This window comes from Siphateles boraxobius, unplaced genomic scaffold (genome assembly GCF_051911475.1).
Source record: "Siphateles boraxobius isolate OS27281-9 unplaced genomic scaffold, OSU_SipBor_1 41, whole genome shotgun sequence".
Taxonomy (NCBI): domain Eukaryota; kingdom Metazoa; phylum Chordata; class Actinopteri; order Cypriniformes; family Leuciscidae; genus Siphateles; species Siphateles boraxobius.
Genome location: NW_027509042.1, coordinates 11,215,791 through 11,235,262, shown reverse-complemented (window position 1 = coordinate 11,235,262; position 19,472 = coordinate 11,215,791). Strand labels below are relative to the sequence as shown.

Below are 19,472 nucleotides of genomic sequence, written 5' to 3'. Positions count from 1 at the left end.
TGTGGTGCATGTCAATATGTGCCAAGCAACTGGATTGGACAACGTTGTTGAAAGCTAAAACATGATTGGTTATTACCAACGACAGTCATGTTTAGAACGTGTATTCATTGGATCACGTGTGGTAATAGACACCCACCAGCCACGAAATTGACTTCTATTGGACCCGCAGAGTAAATGTAAATCAACTGATGTAATGTTAAACTTCGGACTCATGAGGTCGCTGTGGGGCGTGTTAGAACTCACAGTCGCTCAAGGCACATTCTTTTAGTTCTCTCTCTCATTCTTTGTGAGTAAAAAATAAATAACCATTATATTTTAGATAAACAGTATCTTTTTTGTGATAACAGAGATCTCTTCATACAGATCTGTTTACTTGTAGCCGATGACTTAGATCATATCCAGACTACTAATCGGTTTCTAATCTATATTGAGGTTTCCTCATTAGACAGAAAACAGTTGCATCCTCTTTTGTTTGCTTAACCACCACCTGTTTTGTTTGCATACATGGATTCTCTAGCACAATTTCATAATTATGCATCTACTTTATTTTCTTTGTTCCGTTTTTACTGGCTTGTTTTTTATTTCTCTTTTTACTGGCTGTAGTTATGTTAATTTTAAAAGTTGCAACAGTGTTAGAATAAATCATACATTTTAGTGAGATTTATTAAGAATGTCTTGATTAACAAAGCTCTCCTACAGATCACTTGAAATGCATGTGAACATTAGAACATTAAAGATCGGAGGAGACACACATTCTCGAAAGTGTAGGCCAGGAATTATAGTTTTACATGTATATAACAGCATTCCATAAATAAGTGCATAAATAAAACATTTTTATACATCATAATATCAAAAGCAGTCTGGGGGGAATAAGCTATATGGCTACTGCCAACATTGGATGAAGTTATAGGCAGTGGATGTTCTTGTTTGACTGCCTTGGTTTGAAATAAATGTATTATGGTCTTTCAGACTGTCTTGATAGGCATTTGACTATTCTGACACAGATCCCTGTTGGGTCGTTCGTCCAGCCAGGGTTTTCCCCTGCCTTCAGTTCAAGACATAGCTCCAACAATCACTACAACCCTAAGTGGGAAAAAGATTATTACATTGCTGGTGTCGCGTGACCAGATTTTTTTAATTTGCCTCTGGGAGATGATGTCAGTCCATTAAGGATGTGTTATCTATGATCATGTAAATTAATATCATAATCTATGTAAACACATCTGTGTTCAAATTTGTGACCAGTGCACTATGAACCCTATTTTGCATAAGCCTAACTGATTGTAGCAGCCTACCACATAACCTATTTGTAAGAGTGTGTAAACCATTTAAAAGTATATACCTTAAATTATGTTACTTTTATTGTTTGCAATTAACTCTGGAGCATTTTTAGTTTAAGCTACTCTCAGCGACAACTCTGACCAGGAATAAAACAATCTCGATAATCATAAGAGCTAATCCGCTTTTTGTGTCGAGCGGCAGGCGTGATTGCATGTTGTGTTCAGCTACATCACTCTCCCCTCCTCATTTGAAGAGGCTGCATCCCTCCATCGCTATAGAGGGGTAGCCCGACGACTCTCCACTCTCCTCCATTCTGCCTCGGAGGTGGATGCCATGCCACCGGATTTTCTTCATTTATCAGCTGCTTTCTTTCACATAACAAGAGCGCCGGGAGTATTTTAAGGGTAGGAGATCCCTCTTGGACGCGACATTACAGGTAAGATTTATTTGAACGCGTTTGCTCGCTCATCCGCCCTCTTGTGATTAGCTCTGATATAATTTTCTCAGTCGTTTACGACACATTTGTTTGTTTCTGCTGCACTATTGAGTAAATAAATACAATTAAATAAGCACCTAAAGTAGCCTAATTGTTCGCACTCACTTCTTGGTGTTTGATTAGAAAAGATTTGATTAAAATTCCATGGTAACGTTTTTTTTAATAGAATTCTGCATTGACTGATAGAATCTTCTGTGGATGATGTGACATGGCGACAAATGGCCAAGGGGCTTTTTGTACCTTTCTTTATTTCTGTACGGCAGAATGGACAGTGGAAATGATGGGTTGGTTGGCAGTTACTTAATGACTATTGACTATTTGCCAAGACTTTGAACTGATTTAGCCAACGGTGCATGCTGTCAGCTGTGCGGCCTATGTGAGATATAGTTTACAGTAGGCTGGGAATCACCGCACACTGGCCTGTTAAATAGACTATACCACAATATATCAGTGGAAGGAAAGCGCCCCCATTGGGCGTCCACGCTTCAGGAATGCGCATATGATTTTATCTTCACGGCTGTGGATGGAGTGATGTTTAGATGAAGTGAATGGTTGTTTATTGCGTTAGTTCCGCAATGCAATCTCTCTCTCTCTCTCTCTCTCTCTCTCTCTCTCTCTCTCTCTCTCTCTCTCTCTCTCTCTCTCTCTCTCTCGTATTATAAAACACAAACGCAAATACTCACAACCCAATACAGAAACACACTGCAACTGAAGACAACTGAGGAAAAATCATGCAAATAGAAAAAAAACATCATCAGTTTGTCAACACATGCTGACAATACTCACAACACAAAACAGAAACGCACTGCAAATTCTCATGTGCAACCGAATATAGAAACGCACTGCAATAGCAAAGACCACAACGGAAATGTTACTAGGGGACCCCTATAGTGATGAACCTTGCTGGGACATGCATGCTTATTGTTCAATGTCTACTGGTCAGTGGTGTTGTCGATGACCTGAAAAGTGTTTTTTGTTTTGTTTATTTTAACATCCTGATAGTGCGTTGTGCGTATTTGCAGCGCTTTTCTGTATTCGGTTGAGTTGCGAGTAGGCTATAATATCAGAACATGTGTTGTCAAACTGATGAAGATGTTTTCTTAATTTGCTGGTGTTTTTTCAGTTCGCATCCGTTTTCTGCTGTTGCAGCGTTTTGAGCTCTCTCGGTCACTGTACTGAACAAATTATGTTTATTCAATGTTTATCTGATTCCCAAGCAGAAGAAAGGATGTGCATTGTATAGAAATAAGGCAATGCTCACCACAATGTCTATTAAAAGGATAGTTCACCCCAAAAAATTAAAATTTTGTCATCACTTACCCTCATCTTGTTCTAAACCTGTATAAGTTTCTTTCTTCTGTTGAACACAAAAGAAGATATTTGGAAGAATGTTGGTAACCAGTGTAAGGGGATTTACAGTCAAAGACCCAAGGACCAGATATCAGAAGCGACATGGAGTCAGAAGTGCAGTCAATTTAAGACAATAGTCAGAATTATGAAAAGTTTTACTGAAAATAGTTTGCAGTTTCATCAGGCAGAAGTCAGCTTCAAGACTCACAAGGAGTTCGTTGGCTGCCCCGCTTACAGTTACAAAGATCACAGCAATTATACTATACACCAAGGTCTAAGCAACTCCTTGCTTCAGGTTGAATGATTCTGATTGGCTAAGAAAATAGATAGGCCTAAACATATTCATTTTCCACACATAAACAGATAGACTGAATCATATCTCCATTGATTAGGCAGCTGACACTCTCGGACCCTGAAGTTAGGCACTTCGTGACCTTCCAGGTTGCAGATGTGGGTTGCTGGGCGCCAGCCTATCCAGAACAACAACAACTCAGTCAGTCTCCAATTATGCAGTTGTTCCTTAACCTGTAACCAGGGAGACTAACACACACAGCTTTTTCAAGGTTTGATTTGGCCAGGCTCTAACAGGATCATCTTTTTAAAACATGAAGATAATACGTTATTTCTCTCAAGGAGAGGACACTTTAATCTAACACAATAAAGACTTTAAGAAATGGTCACTCAACTATAGGTTCCAATGACCCCTGTGACCATTGGTGTCAGGCAGGGTACCCCAGCAAAACAGATGTATGTATTGACACATTTTATAGTCGTCCATAATTCATTTCTGGAAGCCGGGCTAAATGAGCAAGCACTGTTACTGCATTCCTGGCATTTGAGCCAGACCCTCAATCTCCTCTCAGATATTTCATAAAGACTTTGAAAGAATACATGAAAAGAATATTTTTTTATAATCACACTTCTCTAACAAAGTTAAATATCATAAGCCTAGAGAAGTCATTCAACTCATGTGATATTTAGAAGGAAAAATGTAGATTAATACTGTAACATCTTTCCATTAATCCGCTGTGGTATTGGTAATAACCAAGTAATTAACAAGTAATTAATGCGTATAAATTCCATGAACACAGATGTAAGATCTCACTGATCTTAGTGCTGCATTTGATACCATTGACCACAACATTCTTTTAAAAGCCTTGAAAATTATGTTCGTATTAGTGGAATTGTATTAGCATGGTTTAAATCATACTTATATCATACTGTTCTCAGTTTCTAACAGTAAATTAATTCTTATCGATCAAAAGTTCAGTATGGCGTACCACAAGGCTCAGTAATAGGACCGTTGCTGTTCACTCTGTACATGCTACCCTTAGGAGATATTATTAGGAAGCATGGCATTAGTTTTCACTGTTATGCTGATGATATTCAGCTCTATATTTCTTCATGCCCTGACAAAACCTACCAATTTACAAAATTAACGGAATGCATAGCTGATATAAAAAACTGGATGGCTAGTAATTTCCCACTACTTAATTCTGAAAAAAACAGAGATTCTTATTATTGGACAAAAAACTTCCTCACATACTAACCTAGAATACTGTCTAACACTTGATGGCTGCTCTGTCAAGTCTTCGTCGTCGGCTAGGAACCTGGGTGTGTTTTTTGATACCAATCTTTCATTTGAAAGTCACGTGACTAGTATCTGTAAAACCGCATTTTTCCTTCTTAAAAATATATCTTAATTAAGCCATATGCTCTCAATGACAAATGCGGAACAATTATTTCATGCGTTTGTGACATCAAGGCTAGATTATTGTAATGCTTTTATGGGTGGTTGCCCTGCATGCTTAATGAACAAACTACAGCTGGTATAAAACGCAGCAGCTAGAGTTCTTACCAGAACCAGGAAGTATTACCATATTAGCCCGGTTCTGTCAACACTGCATTGGCTCCCTATTAAACATCGTATCAATTTAAAAATATTGCTGATTACTTACAAAGCACTAAATGGTGTAGCTCCCCAGTACTTGAGCGAGCTCTTAACACATTATAATCCGTCACGTCTATTGCAATCTCAAGTTCCGGCCAGTTGATAATACCTAGGATATTAAAATCAACTGCTGGCGGTAGATCCTTTTCCTATTTTGCACCAAAACTTTGGAACAGTCTTCCTAACATTGTCTGGGAAGCAGACACACTCTGTCAGTTCAAATCTAGACTAAAAACACATCTCTTTGACCTAGCATACACATAACACATTATAGACTTATATAATTCAATGTTAGGCTGCAAAGATTAGGTCAGCCGGAACCGGGAACACTTCCCATAAATCCTGATGTACTTGTTACATCATAAGAATGGCATCTATCCTAATATTAGTCCCTCTGTTTATCCCGAGGTTTACCGCAGTCCGCCGGATCCAGGCCGTATCCGGATCGGACTAAGGACCTGCGCCTGGACACGACGACAACGCAGTCCTGAAGCGTCAACTAGTCTGTCCACTGTGAAGGCCTCCTTCCCTTCCCTTTACCTCTGTACAGATAAAACGTTGTCATGATAATTCCAATTCACGTGGCTACGCGGAAGCGATAAAAAATTCTGTATTATACATTTTTCAAGGCTTGTACCTTGGAACCTATTTCATGGTTTGCGTTCTCGAGCCACTAGGGACTGTTTTGTGCAAATGAGCGGCCAGATCGCATTAAGGGTTCTGTTAGAACAGTGTCATGTTAGCGGCCCCTAAGTTAATAACTTATGATCGTTGCGACGGAAGTGAATCAATCAAGGTGACTTAACTTGACTGATACTGTAATAATATCATTAAAAAATGTAAAAAAAAAAATAATGATGTTTTTGTAATCCAATTATAATACATTTTAAAATTATCATAACTTTTTTATAGATTACATGATTACGTATTTTTCACACAATGAAGTAAACTATTTATTAGAGATGCTCCAATCAGGATTTTTGCTGTCGATATGACTACCGGCCGATACCGATCTGCTAAACCCTTGAGCCCCACCTCAGACACTGAGAGCATATGACAGAGGCAATGAATCAGGTTCATTGTATTAAATCCTTTAGCCAATGTTCCTCCAAGTTATATTTCTTTAGAACATGACAGGTTACTGCGGTGCTAAAGTTTGACGTTATCACGTGTTTTACGTCATCAAATTGGGATCGGTTTGTGAGATCGGCCAAATTTAGCAACTACCGATCGAGTCAAAGAATATGATTATCGGCCGATACCGATCTGCGGTTGATCAATCGAAGCATCCCTACTCTTTATCATTCATTTATACTCACGAAATCTTTTTTCTCTTTTAAATGTTTCACTCCAAAAAATCCTTCCGCTAGTATACATTCGGAAAGTCTTTGGTTCCCTGATATTGGTAATGGTTACATTGACATCGAGGAAAATAAATTAAATATTTATATTTTTAGTGATCTAGTGTTTCATTTTCAATACATTTTTATGTCAAACATTTTTTGTAATTTATATTTTTATTAATTATTTGCTTATCCCACAGTTCTTTTATGAAAACCCTGGCATAATGTTATGTTTTTATTGATAACAAAGAATGGAAAACACCATGGTTGTCACTACTACACAATAATCCCTGGTTGCTGGCAAAAAGGCGAAGAAGACGTAGATATTCCAACATAAAGTTAATAACAATAAACCAACAGATAGGCGAACTTGAAGCAACACTTAACATAGACGTTACCAGACAATGAACAGAACACAGGCAGGAACATTAATACACAGAGATGATTAAGTAAACAACTGTGATGATTGTGTTAGTGTCCATGGTGACAGATGATAGGCGACAAATAGGAACAAGGAACATAGAAATGACAGAAATGACAACAAACTAAAAGTCCTTGAACTGAATATCACTGAACATAATGGTGACAGTGATAAACAAGTCCAAAAGTAACCAAGGTCAAAAGTAATCAGGTACATTACCTAAAATGTGTAAAATAATAGATAACGTTAATAACATGTAATTCGTCATGTAATTTGTAATCTGAATATCACTGAATATCACTGAATATCACAGGGGTGGTGATGGCGCAGTGGATAAGATACATGCCTTTGGTGTGAGAGACCCGGGTTCGAATCCACTGTGAGACACCAATGTGTCCCTGAGCAAGACACTTAACCCCTAGTTGCTCCAGAGGCGTGCGACCTCTGACATACAGTATATCGCAATTGTAAGTCGCTTTGGATAAAAGCGTCAGCTAAATGAATAAATGTAAATGTAATCTGTAACAGACTGCAATTTGAAAATAATCTACCCAGCTGTCACAGTGGGTTGCTGGAAGAAGACGATCATTTCAAATACAAAGTTTTAATTACAATTTAGAAGACAGGCAAACAGGTTGATACACACACTTAACATAACAGTGATCGGACAGAGAATGGCTGTGAGGGACCACTTATATAGCAAACACAAATGAGGATGATTAATCAAACACAGCTGAACCAAATGAACTCAGTGATGGTGACCATGGTAACAAAGGAGTGGCGGGAAAACTGAACAAAGGAAAACATCTGACTAATGAAAACAAACTGTGAAATAACGCCCCCTCAGAGTAGGCGTGACCTCGCACCGTAAGAACAAACAGATGAGGGAGGAGGTTTTGGAGGCGAGCGAGGAGCTGGAGAAGGGCAGGTGATGGCAGGACGACGATCCCCTGGCGGTGACGTTGGAGATGGTCTGCAAGCACAGACCCCAGAGCGGAGTCTAGAAAGGGAGGAGTCCAGATGGTGACGAGTAGGGATGGGAATTGATAATATTTTATCAATATCAATGCCACTGATGATTCTGCTTATCGATCTGATTCTTTAATGATTCTCATATGCTTTTTCGGCAAAAAAACATGTGGTTTTACTTGTTTTAAAGTTTACACTTGAGTAAGCAAACTGAATAATAAATAAGATTTACAAAATAAATAAAAAATCTTCATACATGCAAACTCTTCCTCCTAATATAGAATTAAAACTAGTCTCTATAAAAACAGGGATGGAATAGTTCTACATGATACAGTATTTTCGTAGAATATTCCTTATTTGTTAGACGCCAGTGATATTTGACATTACCCTGTTCAACGGAGGTTATGGTGCTGCTAGCTTGGGCAGTTGGTTGGTCCACAGGCAAACAGGTTGATCCACAGACACACTTAACAAGGGTGATCGGACAGAGAATGGATGTGAGGGACCAACTTAAATAGCGAACACCAATGAGGATGATTAATCAAACTGAGCTGAACCAAATGAACTCACAGTATTGAATACATTTGTAAATTAATGCACTACAACTGACACTGTTTTTCCTTCCTCAGCAGATGGAGAGAGCCCTCCATCAGCCACATCAACTACTGTCAATCACATTAAGATTGAGTCAATCAGTACCATGGACCTTTAGAAGCAGTAATGGCAACTTGCAGTACCTCTTGCTCTGATTGGATCGAGTGAGTATATAATAAAGTGTTACTAGGAATTACTGAAGTGCTTTCCCCCCATTGTTATTAAGTGAAGAGAAATCAAATGGAAGCTAATTAGAAAATGTAAGTGAAGTTAATGCTTAATTATTTGAATTAAGAGATTTTGATACTTATGAAGTTTCACATGAAGAACCCATATCATTTCTGTATCATTTAATCGAATTAAACTGAATGAAGTTTCAACACTATTTGTTTCTGTTTGTGTTGTAGTTTGTAGCATGCGTTCCCTACGTAAGACTGTGCTGTTAGCTCTGGTAGCATCAGTGGTGCTGGTTTTGGCTGTGCTACATTCTTGGCCCACGCGGGTCTACAGCACTGTGGATGTCCGGTACAGACCAGGTCCTGGAGCTGAGCGGCTACTGGAGGAGAGACTTCCTGAACCGGATCCCAGTGCTAGTACCATCCCTTACCGTGTGAGGGAGAGTGTGGCCAGGTTAGTTAATCCTCACAAACATCAGTTCAAGTAAGGGAGACTAAGAATGATCGTAAAACCTTTTTCCACTTCTAACTTTCTGATATACACTACCATTCAAATGTTTGAGGTTGGCAAGGTGTTTTATGTTTTTTTTTCTTATGCTCATCAAGGCTGCATTCATTTGATCAAAAATAAAGTAAAAAATTATTTTATATTATTTTATATTATATTATATTATATTATATTATATTATATTATATTATTATATAATTATATTATATTATAATATTATTACAATTTAAAATGACTGTGTTCTATTTTGATATATTTTAAAGTGATAGGCATTAATATTATTTTTTTTTTCCTGTGATGGCAAAGCTGAATGGCCATAACTGTATTAATCTGTTTTCAATGTCACATGATCCTTCAGTAATCCTAATAATCTTAAAATATCTTCTTTTTTTTTAGGATGTTTTTTATATTTGAAATCTTTTCTAACGTTACAAATGTTTTTACTGTCTTTTCTGATCGATTTAGTGTGTCGTTGCTGAATAAAAGACAGCTGACCACAAACTTTTATATGCTACAAATTAAAGATGTTCTGAAATCTGCAAATCTTTATCTTTAAACATTAGTCTGTAAATCCTTTATTTGTTTATATACACAGTTGTACACAGAGGCCTGCATTGTCTTCTGTCACATCCAAAGAGGTGCAAACATTTTCCTTCAGGTCAAAAACTCACAGAATGATCATGTGAAAACTTTTCTCCTCTTCGCAAGGCTTTTGGCTCGCAACGGGTGTGTTTGTGAAGGAGAGAGCCGAGGGGTCAACCTGCCCTTTGCTCAGCTATTGTTCCCCAGAGTGTCTGCCCATCCCCTACACACTGCCTTCCAGGCCTCCCAGCTCCATGAGATGAAGAAACGGCGAGCCAAAGAGTATCAGAGCTTCCAAATGAGGTGCATTTAATCATTTAATGACAGTGCCAATATTTGGTTTATAAATCCATATATTATCAAATAGAATGTCTGAACTTGGGAGAATTTTAAGGCAAGAGTTGTTCAAGTTTTGAAAACATAAAGTTTAAAATAAATGTGTGAATTTTTTTAGCATAATTGATATACTGTTATAGTTTTTGCTAATATTTTGAATTAGATTTTTTGTTTCTTTTTTTCTGGTTTTATTTTAATTTAAAGTGTTAGTAATTTTGTCATTTTACAAATTTTGTCATTTTTAGTAGTTTTATTAGTTGTTTTTTAAATACTATAATGTGTGGTGTTTCAGAAAAGATGGTGAATAGGATCAAAGAGCAACATAAAAGTTTATTAACAAAATACCAATAGAAAATCCAGACATGTGGTAAGACAGGCAATAACAGAACTGAAAACAATGTACATGATACAAACACAATGGACAACACCAGACATTAGTGACGGGATTTCAAAACATTGCTTCATGAAGTTTCGAAACCTTTACGAAAATTTTGTTTCGAATCAGTGGTTCGGATCGTGTATCAAACTGCCAAAGTCATGTGATTTCGTTATGTCATAACTGTTGAAATTTCAATCGTTTGCCGCTGGGGGAGATGTTTCTCGGTGAACCCATGATTCATGCAGATTCACTGAGATCGCCCCCCAGCGGCGAAACATTGAACAAGTGTCTATGGGCTTTACCAGATCTCTTATCAGTTTTATACCTTTGTTGAGGTTTTAATTAGACATTAGTATAAATAGACATTAGTAAGAAATAATAGTAGTTAATAGTCTCTTATTGGTCTGTTTAGCTGAGCAATTCAAAGAACAAACAGAACAAAAATTGATAAAAAGAACATATTACACAGACACTTGAATTTTAATCTTATTAGATGATTAGTTAATAGCATTTGATTGATTTCACTTTCAATAAAACATTTGCAATGTGTTTGTAAAAGGTGATTTTGCTGCATGTTTGGCTTAAGTTTTTGTTGCATTTCCACTTTTCTGACCAGCACGGGTCACCAGCGTGTAGCATTTCGACGCTTCGAAACAGTGAATCATTTTGTGAAGCAATTGCTTAAATTGATTCGAAGCTTTGAAAAGCTTCGTTTCTCCCATCACTACCAGACAATGAACAAAAGAAACACTGGGCTATAAACACACAGGGTAACAAGAGGAAAACAAGAAGCAGGTGTGGGTAATCAATCACTATGGCAACAAACAAGAGTAACTATAAAGCTGCTTTAAAACAATCTGTTATGTATAAGGTCAGGAACTAAACTCAGGAAGTGAACAGTGGGAACAGAAAATGCATGCCAATATAAAAATCCAAATAACAAAAACAAGAAACACAAAACAAGGGAACATAAAAAATACTAGGTAGACATATTTGTTACAAGTATTAGTTTATTTATTTTTAGTTATTTTAGTACGGCAACTGGCTAAAATAAAACATGTTTTTTGATATTTTATTTTATTTTTCTGTTAATGTTTATTTAATTTCAAGTAATAAAATGTTACGTTTTATTTTTAGTCAATGATAACTCTGGTGTGTATAGGTCGCAGACCCCTGCTGATCTGCTGATTGTATCTGAAGCTAACAACCCCCTGCAGTACCCAACACAGGGTGTGGAGGTTCGGCCACTTAAAACTATCCTTATACCAGGTATTACTCTTTTTGTGCCTTGTTAGATTAATATTGCCATATGACTGAAGAGATGTGATGAGACTATTGCAAAGCATTATATTAATAAATCTTTATTCTAATGTAATGAATATTAACACTGACAATAAAGGGATAATTCACCCAAAAATGAAATTATGCAATCTGAATTAGAAACAAGCTTTATCTTTTCCAGACTGAAGTGAAGTCTGATACATATATGTTTGTGCAGAATAATAACATGATGCTCACGATTTCACGATCTGAAAAGAGCATATTATGAGATTACTGAATGAACTGTGTCTTTAATAGAAGGTAGTTTAGTGGATTTTCATTTTGTTAAAGAGGCTGGACAGTAACAATGCATCGCTGTAATGTGTTTCAGGTTTGGCCTTAAAAGAGCTGCCCAGAGATTTCTATACTGTAAGTGATATGAATAATTTATGTCTTTTTCCTGTGCCTATGTGTTGTGGATTCTCCCTGAACACTGTTTTTTGTCCTTCTCTGTAGCTGAACTTTTCAGCTTCTCTGGGCACTTTTAATGTGGCAGCAGAGGTTGCAGGGGTAAAGGTCAAGGGTGATGGCGAGATGCACATGACCCTGAGTAGTGGCCTTTTGTCCAGTCTGAATCGACAGCTCCAGTTTATCACGTATACTAACACACTGTTCCACCCCAGCACAGCTGACACAGGTATGCAGCTTCTTGGTAGTTCATGTAAAAAAAAAACACATCCCAAATGTACATGTAAACTCAGGACTGGGTAATCTTTATTTCATGTTGATTTTTGTGTGCTTATGATTCAGTGCAGTTAGACACAGAAGGACATCAGGCTCTTTTCACCATCAAAATTCGTCATGGAGTAACACCTAAACTCTACAACACAGGCTCTGATGCAGATAAAGGTGAATACATCAGTGTCATTGTTAATTATAACTAAAACTGTTAAAAATAGTTTGTTTGATTGAAATAAAATATAAATATACTGATAACTGATAAAATTGCACATACATCCACATAATAAATATAAAAATAAAGCTAAAATATATACAATAGTATATACATAATACTAAAATAACAAACATAGACTTTTGTGAGATCACAACATAGTGATGGATTATTATGAATATTAATTAGGTCATGCTGATGTTGCTTGGTAACCTTCCTGAATTTCCTGATCAAAGTAAATGCATTACTGTAATATTTATGTTAAAGTAAATATTATATATTTATAATATTTTACTTATATATTTTACTTGACCATTTACAGTTTTACATGTTAGTTGCACTTCTCCATGATGTATTAATCTGAAGATACATTCTATAATGCAGTATTTGTTGTCCTTCCTAGAGACTTTAAATGACATCGGATTAAACTTCAAATTATGATTAGTCAATTCAAACTTGCTTAATCAATTACACTACCATTTAAAAACTGTCAGTAAATCAATCATTTTTATTCAGCAAGAATGCATTAAATTATTCAAAGGTGACAGTAAAGATGTTTAAATTGTTACAAATATATTTAAAATAAATGCTGCTCTTCTGAACTTTCTATTCATCAAAGATATAAAAAATAATAAGCAGCACAACTGCTTTCTACATTGAAAATAATAAGAAATGTTTCTTGAGCAGCAAATCGTCATATAAGAATGATTTCTGAAGGATCATGTGACACTGATGACTGGAGTAATGGCTGTCAAAGGAATGAATTACATTTTTAAAAATATTAAAATAGAAAACCTTTATTAGAGGCGTCATTACTTTTTTCATCATCACTTGATTCACTTGTTTCATTCGTGATTTTAGTGTTATTGGTATAGTAACTAAATCTCTCACATTTACCTTTCCCTGTTCAAAGAGTACAACATCAGTGCTCTTGTGACCATAGCAACCAAAACCTTCCTGCGCTATGACAAGCTCCAGGATTTAATTGACAGCATTCGACAGTACTATCCAACTGTTACAATTGTGATAGCAGACGACAGCGAACACCCGGAAACTGTGCAAGGCCCATATATTGAACATTACATCATGCCCTTTGGAAAGGTAGGTCACATCCTTTTAATATTAGTTTATATATCACTTGAAAAAAACACTGTGTTATTTTTAAACCCAAATGCTTGGTTGCATGAGGAAGCTGGGTTGATTTGACTTAATTTGGGTCGATAATCCTTCATAATCAGTAACCCATTGGTGCTGGGTTTAGAATGTGGTTGTGAAAGAGTGTAAATGTCAAACAAGCTCAAATGCAAATGGTTTTCTGTGTGCCAATAACACTTTGCCTTTGTGCGTTTGCGTCGCTCATCATGACCGTAATATGTGTGGAAAAGAAAAGAAAACTTTGAAACTGCCTGTAGTGAGGAGCGTGTTCTTTTAAAACCGGAGGGTTTTGTCAAAGTGTTTTTTTTTCTCACATTCAAATCACTCGATTGGTGCCTGGTGTCTGGTGAACTAAAAATGAACAAGATGGAATGGAAAGGAAAGGAAAATTCTGTAGATTCACTATAATAAATAGTTTATTCCTGACTTCCAGGGTTTATTACAGGCTTTCAGTCTGTGAGGTTCATGGCTGTACAGAGCCTAAGAAACTGTGTTTATTGGCGGGAGATATTCAATATTAAACTTTTAAAAAGCCATTTTGTTTAACTGTATAAGCTGTATAACTTGCTATTCTTTTCTTCACTTTTTCTTCATATATTTTCCATACTAATCAATAGTAGTTCAACTTTTGATTACTGGGTTCGACCATTTTTGACCCAGCTCTATGTTTCCAAAATGACCCAGATTTTTTAGAGTTTATGACCCATTCCTGTTTGTGTTTGCATGCCATATGATGGGCTCTGATTTGTGTCTACGTCTCAGGGCTGGTTTGCTGGTCGTAATCTGGCCGTGTCACAGGTCACAACCAAGTATGTGCTGTGGGTGGATGATGACTTCATCTTCACTGCCAACACAAAGCTAGAGAAGCTGGTGAATGTGCTGGAGAAAACCACACTTGACCTGGTGAGAAAACATTCAAATATGTACTATAAGTAGCATGATATATAGGGTTTTCCTGCACAGCAAATTTCTACCATAAAATGTTTTCATCAATTTTCAAAAATGTTCATCAAATAAAGACAAAAAAACAATACTATACACTTATAATCCAGTCTTATCTAGTGAAGAGCCATTGCAGTGACATTGTATGTGTTGTATGGCTCAGGTGCACATCAATGGCTTAAAAACCCCTTGAGGAATTATTTCCATTACACAGGAAGCAAAGTGTTTCTTCAGGTCCCTCTTGTGGTGAGGAACTGCACCTTTGGAACTGGCAGAGTCCCCAGTTAAACCTTTAATCAAGAAACCATCCCACCTCACAATATCCACAGCAACAACCTGTCTTTGCCAATTAAAAATACCAATTGTTTTTGGAGTTATACATCATGGTATTATTTTTTTTTAGCAATGTTTTTAGAGAAAACATTCTCTATGCCATGGTAAAAATGAGGAACCCTGCATTTTTACTCTCTTTTTATATATATTATAGATATTAAAAATATTTTTATTTATATTTTTAAGTTCATTCAAGTTCATGACAAATTACATTTGACTCCTGTTTTTCACATTATTTTTTAATGAGAATCAGAACAAAGGTTTTGGCAAATCTCTAAATCTCAGGACAGTGTTCACTGCTGATTTGATTCCTTTTGAGATCAGCACATTTAGCATCAGCACAGCAGAGCTAAACAGGCTTTGTGAGACCTTCCTACTCTCCGTCTTTGGCAGTGATTGCTAGAATTCAAACAGAGAAGACTATCGAAGTATGTAAAGTTCAAAATGGTCCAATAAACAACATGTTTTTTTGTATTTTGTTACATTTTGAGTACTCTGATGCTTGTAAAGGAAGAGTTTTGAATGGTAAATATTTCTATAGAGTCTGTTTGTATCAAATAATATGGTTAAGGAAAGAGTGCAATAAATAGAGTCTGCATTAGTTTTCTTTAGGCAGCAGCATATCTAGGGCAGATTATTGCACTGGAATGGGTCATCTATGTGACCTTTCTTGTGAACGAGTCTTCTGTGCGCACAGCCACCCAGCTGGAGACATGCCCTGGAGAAGGGAGACAAGCTCATGCACTTTCTTAAAGAGGAAGAGACAAAAATAGATGAACTGTTTTTACCCTGTACTAAAGAGTGTTCTCCACTTCAATTCGTCTTTTCTGCACTGTTATGTGTTTGGCTTCTGTGTGTGTTTAGGTTGGAGGAGCAGTGCGTGAAGCTACAGGCTACACTGCCACCTACAGGCAGACCATCTCAATTGAGGCTGGAGAGGAAGACGGGGACTGTCTGCACATGCGAAGAGGCTTCCATCACATCATCCAGGGGTTTCCTCACTGCGTGGTCACTGATGGAGTCATCAACTTCTTTCTTGCCAGGACAGATAAAGTGCAGCAGGTTGGCTTTGACCCCCGGCTTGCCCGTGTTGCTCACCTGGGTGAGTTTTCAATCGAGTGCTAACACAATTAGGTGATTCTAGGATTGTGAAATTTTGCAAAAATTAAACTCATAAATTAGGGATTCACTGATATTAAATTCTGGCAAATGCAGATGAGCTAATAGTTGTTTTCATGTCAGGCTATGGCCTATAGTAAAATACTGAAGAAAAAAAAATCTGATCAATGGTTTTAAATGTTATACATGTGAATCATAATGTACAGTATGAAAATATACATTTTGAGATCTGAAAATGAATTAATCATTGTTCAAAAGTGACAGTAAATACATGTATAATGTTACAAAAGATTTTTATTTCAAATGAATAAAACCCTTTCAATTCATCAAGGAATCCTGAAAAAAAAAATACACAACAGTTTCTACAAAAATATTATTTAGTACTGTTTTTAACATTGATAATAACAAGAAATGTTTCTTGAGCATCAAATCATCATATTAGAATGATTTCTAAATGATCATGTGACACTGAAGACTGGAGTAATAATGCTGAAAATCCAGCTTTGCCATCACAGGAATAAAATACATTGAATTTTTAAGTGTAAATGTAATATATTACAATATTAGTGTTTTTAGCTACTGTAATTTTGATCAAATAAATGCATTCTAGGTGAGCAGAAGAGAATTCTTTCAAAAACATTTAAAAAAAATCTTACTGACCCCAAACTTTGAATAGTTGTGTGTGTGTGTGTGTGTGTGTGTGTGTGTGTGTGTGTGTGTGTGTGTGTGTGTGTGTGTGTGTGTGTGTGTGTGTGTGTGTGTGTGTGTGTGTGTGTGTGTGTGTGTGTGTGTGTGTAAATATGTTATTTCAAACATATATGACGTTATTATAGAAACAGCAATTATCATCATAATTGTAGACTAAAGAAATTAGTCAAACGGACATGAAAAAACATCATACGTCATAGAGATGAAACTACGGTAATTTTCTCATTTCTATATTTTGTTTTACAGAGTTCTTTATTGATGGGCTCGGCTCCCTGCATGTTGGGTCGTGTGATGATGTCATTGTGAACCACGCCACTAAGATCAAGCTACCGTGGGGCCAGTCGGAAAGCGACAAAACTTACGCAAAGTTCCGTTACCCTCCTGCTTCATCTGATGCGACACACACCAAAAATGGCCTCTTGTACTTCAAAAACCGCTTCCAGTGTCTAACACACAACTGAACCCACTCTGACAATGCCTTCTTCTCTTTCTCTCATCCTCCCGCAAATGAACACTCTCTCCATGAGTAGCTAAAGGAGCCTGTGAAGACACTGGAGGTGTGCTGTGTAACTGTATATGGTCCCATGTGAGTAAGGGGGAGCTCTTTTGGAAAGTGTCCTAAGGTGATCAGACATGACTGGCGGATGAGATGTGCAGTGATGGCTGATTAACATTTTTATGATAGCTGAAGATGTCGTATTTTTGTGTCTCCTTTTTTTAGCTTTATTTTTGTTCAGAAGAATTCTTTAGATAAAGATCAAACCATTCCGTAAATTATGCACAGCCATCTTTTTTCTCCTCAGCCAATCATGTTTCAGTATCACATTTAAAGAGATAGTAAGCCCAAAAATGAAAATTCTGTCATTATTTACACACGCAAATGTTGTTTTAAACTGTAAAAGAGACATTCCAAGCCCCAAAATGACATGGGAGTAAGACAATGACAGAATATTTATTTTTGAACGAACTAGTCCTTTAACTGACGAGAGTACAGAAGTTTCTTTTGGAACTGAAGAACGAAGAGAAAACTGTGGAGGTAAATATTTCGAACCATGACTTTTAGAATTTTTCAATCCAGATAAAGGGAGACACTTTCTTTGGGACATTCATATGGAATGTCACATAATCTCCCTGTCTGGCATTAATCGAATCGTGTGTGTATCTGTGAATCTGTGTGGGTTTTATTGAGGGTCGTCTCTCTGTACGTTTGCACTAAAACAAATGGACTTCAATTGGAGAGACCGGCCCTCAGCATCACTGAAAGAAGAAACAGAGTGAACATCATTAGCAAGCTTAAACCACAGACAATCCAACATATCACTCTCATCATCTCTCTCTCCCTCTCACATACACACTCAAGCGAGAGATAGGGGGGTGATTAATGTATATCAGTAAAACCTCCTGAATTTGATATTTTTCTGTTCTAAAGAGTGACTGTGCCAAAGGCTGATTACGTCCCTATGTACTGAAGCATGCCGCCTGGATTAAATATCAGCCGGATGTGAAGCAGTAATGTGAGGTCCAATGTTAATAGACTCAAGTAAATAGCACATTATGTGCAAATAATGAAGAAGTCACTATAAAATAAAATGATCATTAAGGTGATATCTACAGTAGCTGTCAAAAATTTGGATACATCTCATTCTTAATTATTATTATTTTCCTCATTTTGTAATAATTGTTTGGATTAAAAACATTGAGCCCCCCCAAAAAATTAATCAAAATTATTATTATTATTATTATTATTATTATTTTTAGCTTTTTAAGTTGCCAAACTCGGCCCAATAATTTAATTTAAAAATTATATTTTGTAAAAACTTAGTCACTATGTAATTTTCTCAACCAAAATAAAGCTTTAAGATCAAAGGGTCTTTAAGGTCATTAGAAACAGTTTGTACAAACCTGTGACTAGTACTGTATGCAGCCACCTTCTGTAGAGTAAAAACATGTAAGAATCTGGTATAATTGCTGTCAAATCCAACGTATAGCATAATTTTAGTTATGTTTGTTTGTATATTGTTTGTTTTTATGTGTGTGTGAGAGAGAGACTACATTGAGTGGGCTTTACATTGCCGTCCATGAACAACATGAGGCCCTAATGTCTGTTTGCTGCATTATCCATTGAACCACAAATTCTTCAAATAACATTCAACATTAATACCATGTCAAAGATTATACATTTCTATACGAGTGTGTGTTGCGTGTGTGATAGTTATCTTCCTTTCCTGTTACATCATGTCTAAAAATGGTGCCATACAGGAGTAAATAAGTGCATGGCTGTCTAAAAAGCCTTAAAGAGGTGAAGGAAATGAAAGAGCTCAGAGGTTCAGTGAGTAATGGAGTTAAATTAATACACAGGTTCAATACATCATGCAATGGTTTAAAATGAAATTGAAAACACTTTTGCACTTTTTTTATATCTGAAATACCATGTGACACCCCCTTAAAACAGAAAAAGGAATACAATTTGGTAACACTTTTATTTTAGTGTCCTTGTTGCCCGTTACATGTAGTTACTGTAGTAATAACTATGAAGAATGCATTATTACATGCAAGTAACCCCATAGTAAGTATAGTTAATTAATATTACTCAATACTTAAATGTATAATTACACTG

At 36.5% G+C, this 19,472-nt stretch overlaps 1 protein-coding gene across 1 annotated transcript; it reads left to right on the top strand.

Moving 5' to 3' along the window:
• The first annotated feature begins 1,536 nt into the window (after positions 1-1,536).
• On the top strand, positions 1,537-18,569 carry b4galnt1b (beta-1,4-N-acetyl-galactosaminyl transferase 1b). The gene is made up of 12 exons (XM_077198399.1): positions 1,537-1,717; positions 8,441-8,569; positions 8,813-9,035; positions 9,798-9,974; positions 11,549-11,655; positions 12,038-12,075; positions 12,163-12,343; positions 12,457-12,555; positions 13,512-13,699; positions 14,516-14,656; positions 15,893-16,130; positions 17,102-18,569. The coding sequence occupies exons 3-12, from the start codon at positions 8,821-8,823 to the stop codon at positions 17,314-17,316; spliced, it is 1,599 nt and encodes a 532-aa protein (XP_077054514.1). The 5' UTR covers positions 1,537-1,717; positions 8,441-8,569; positions 8,813-8,820; the 3' UTR covers positions 17,317-18,569.
• The last annotated feature ends 903 nt before the right edge of the window (positions 18,570-19,472 follow it).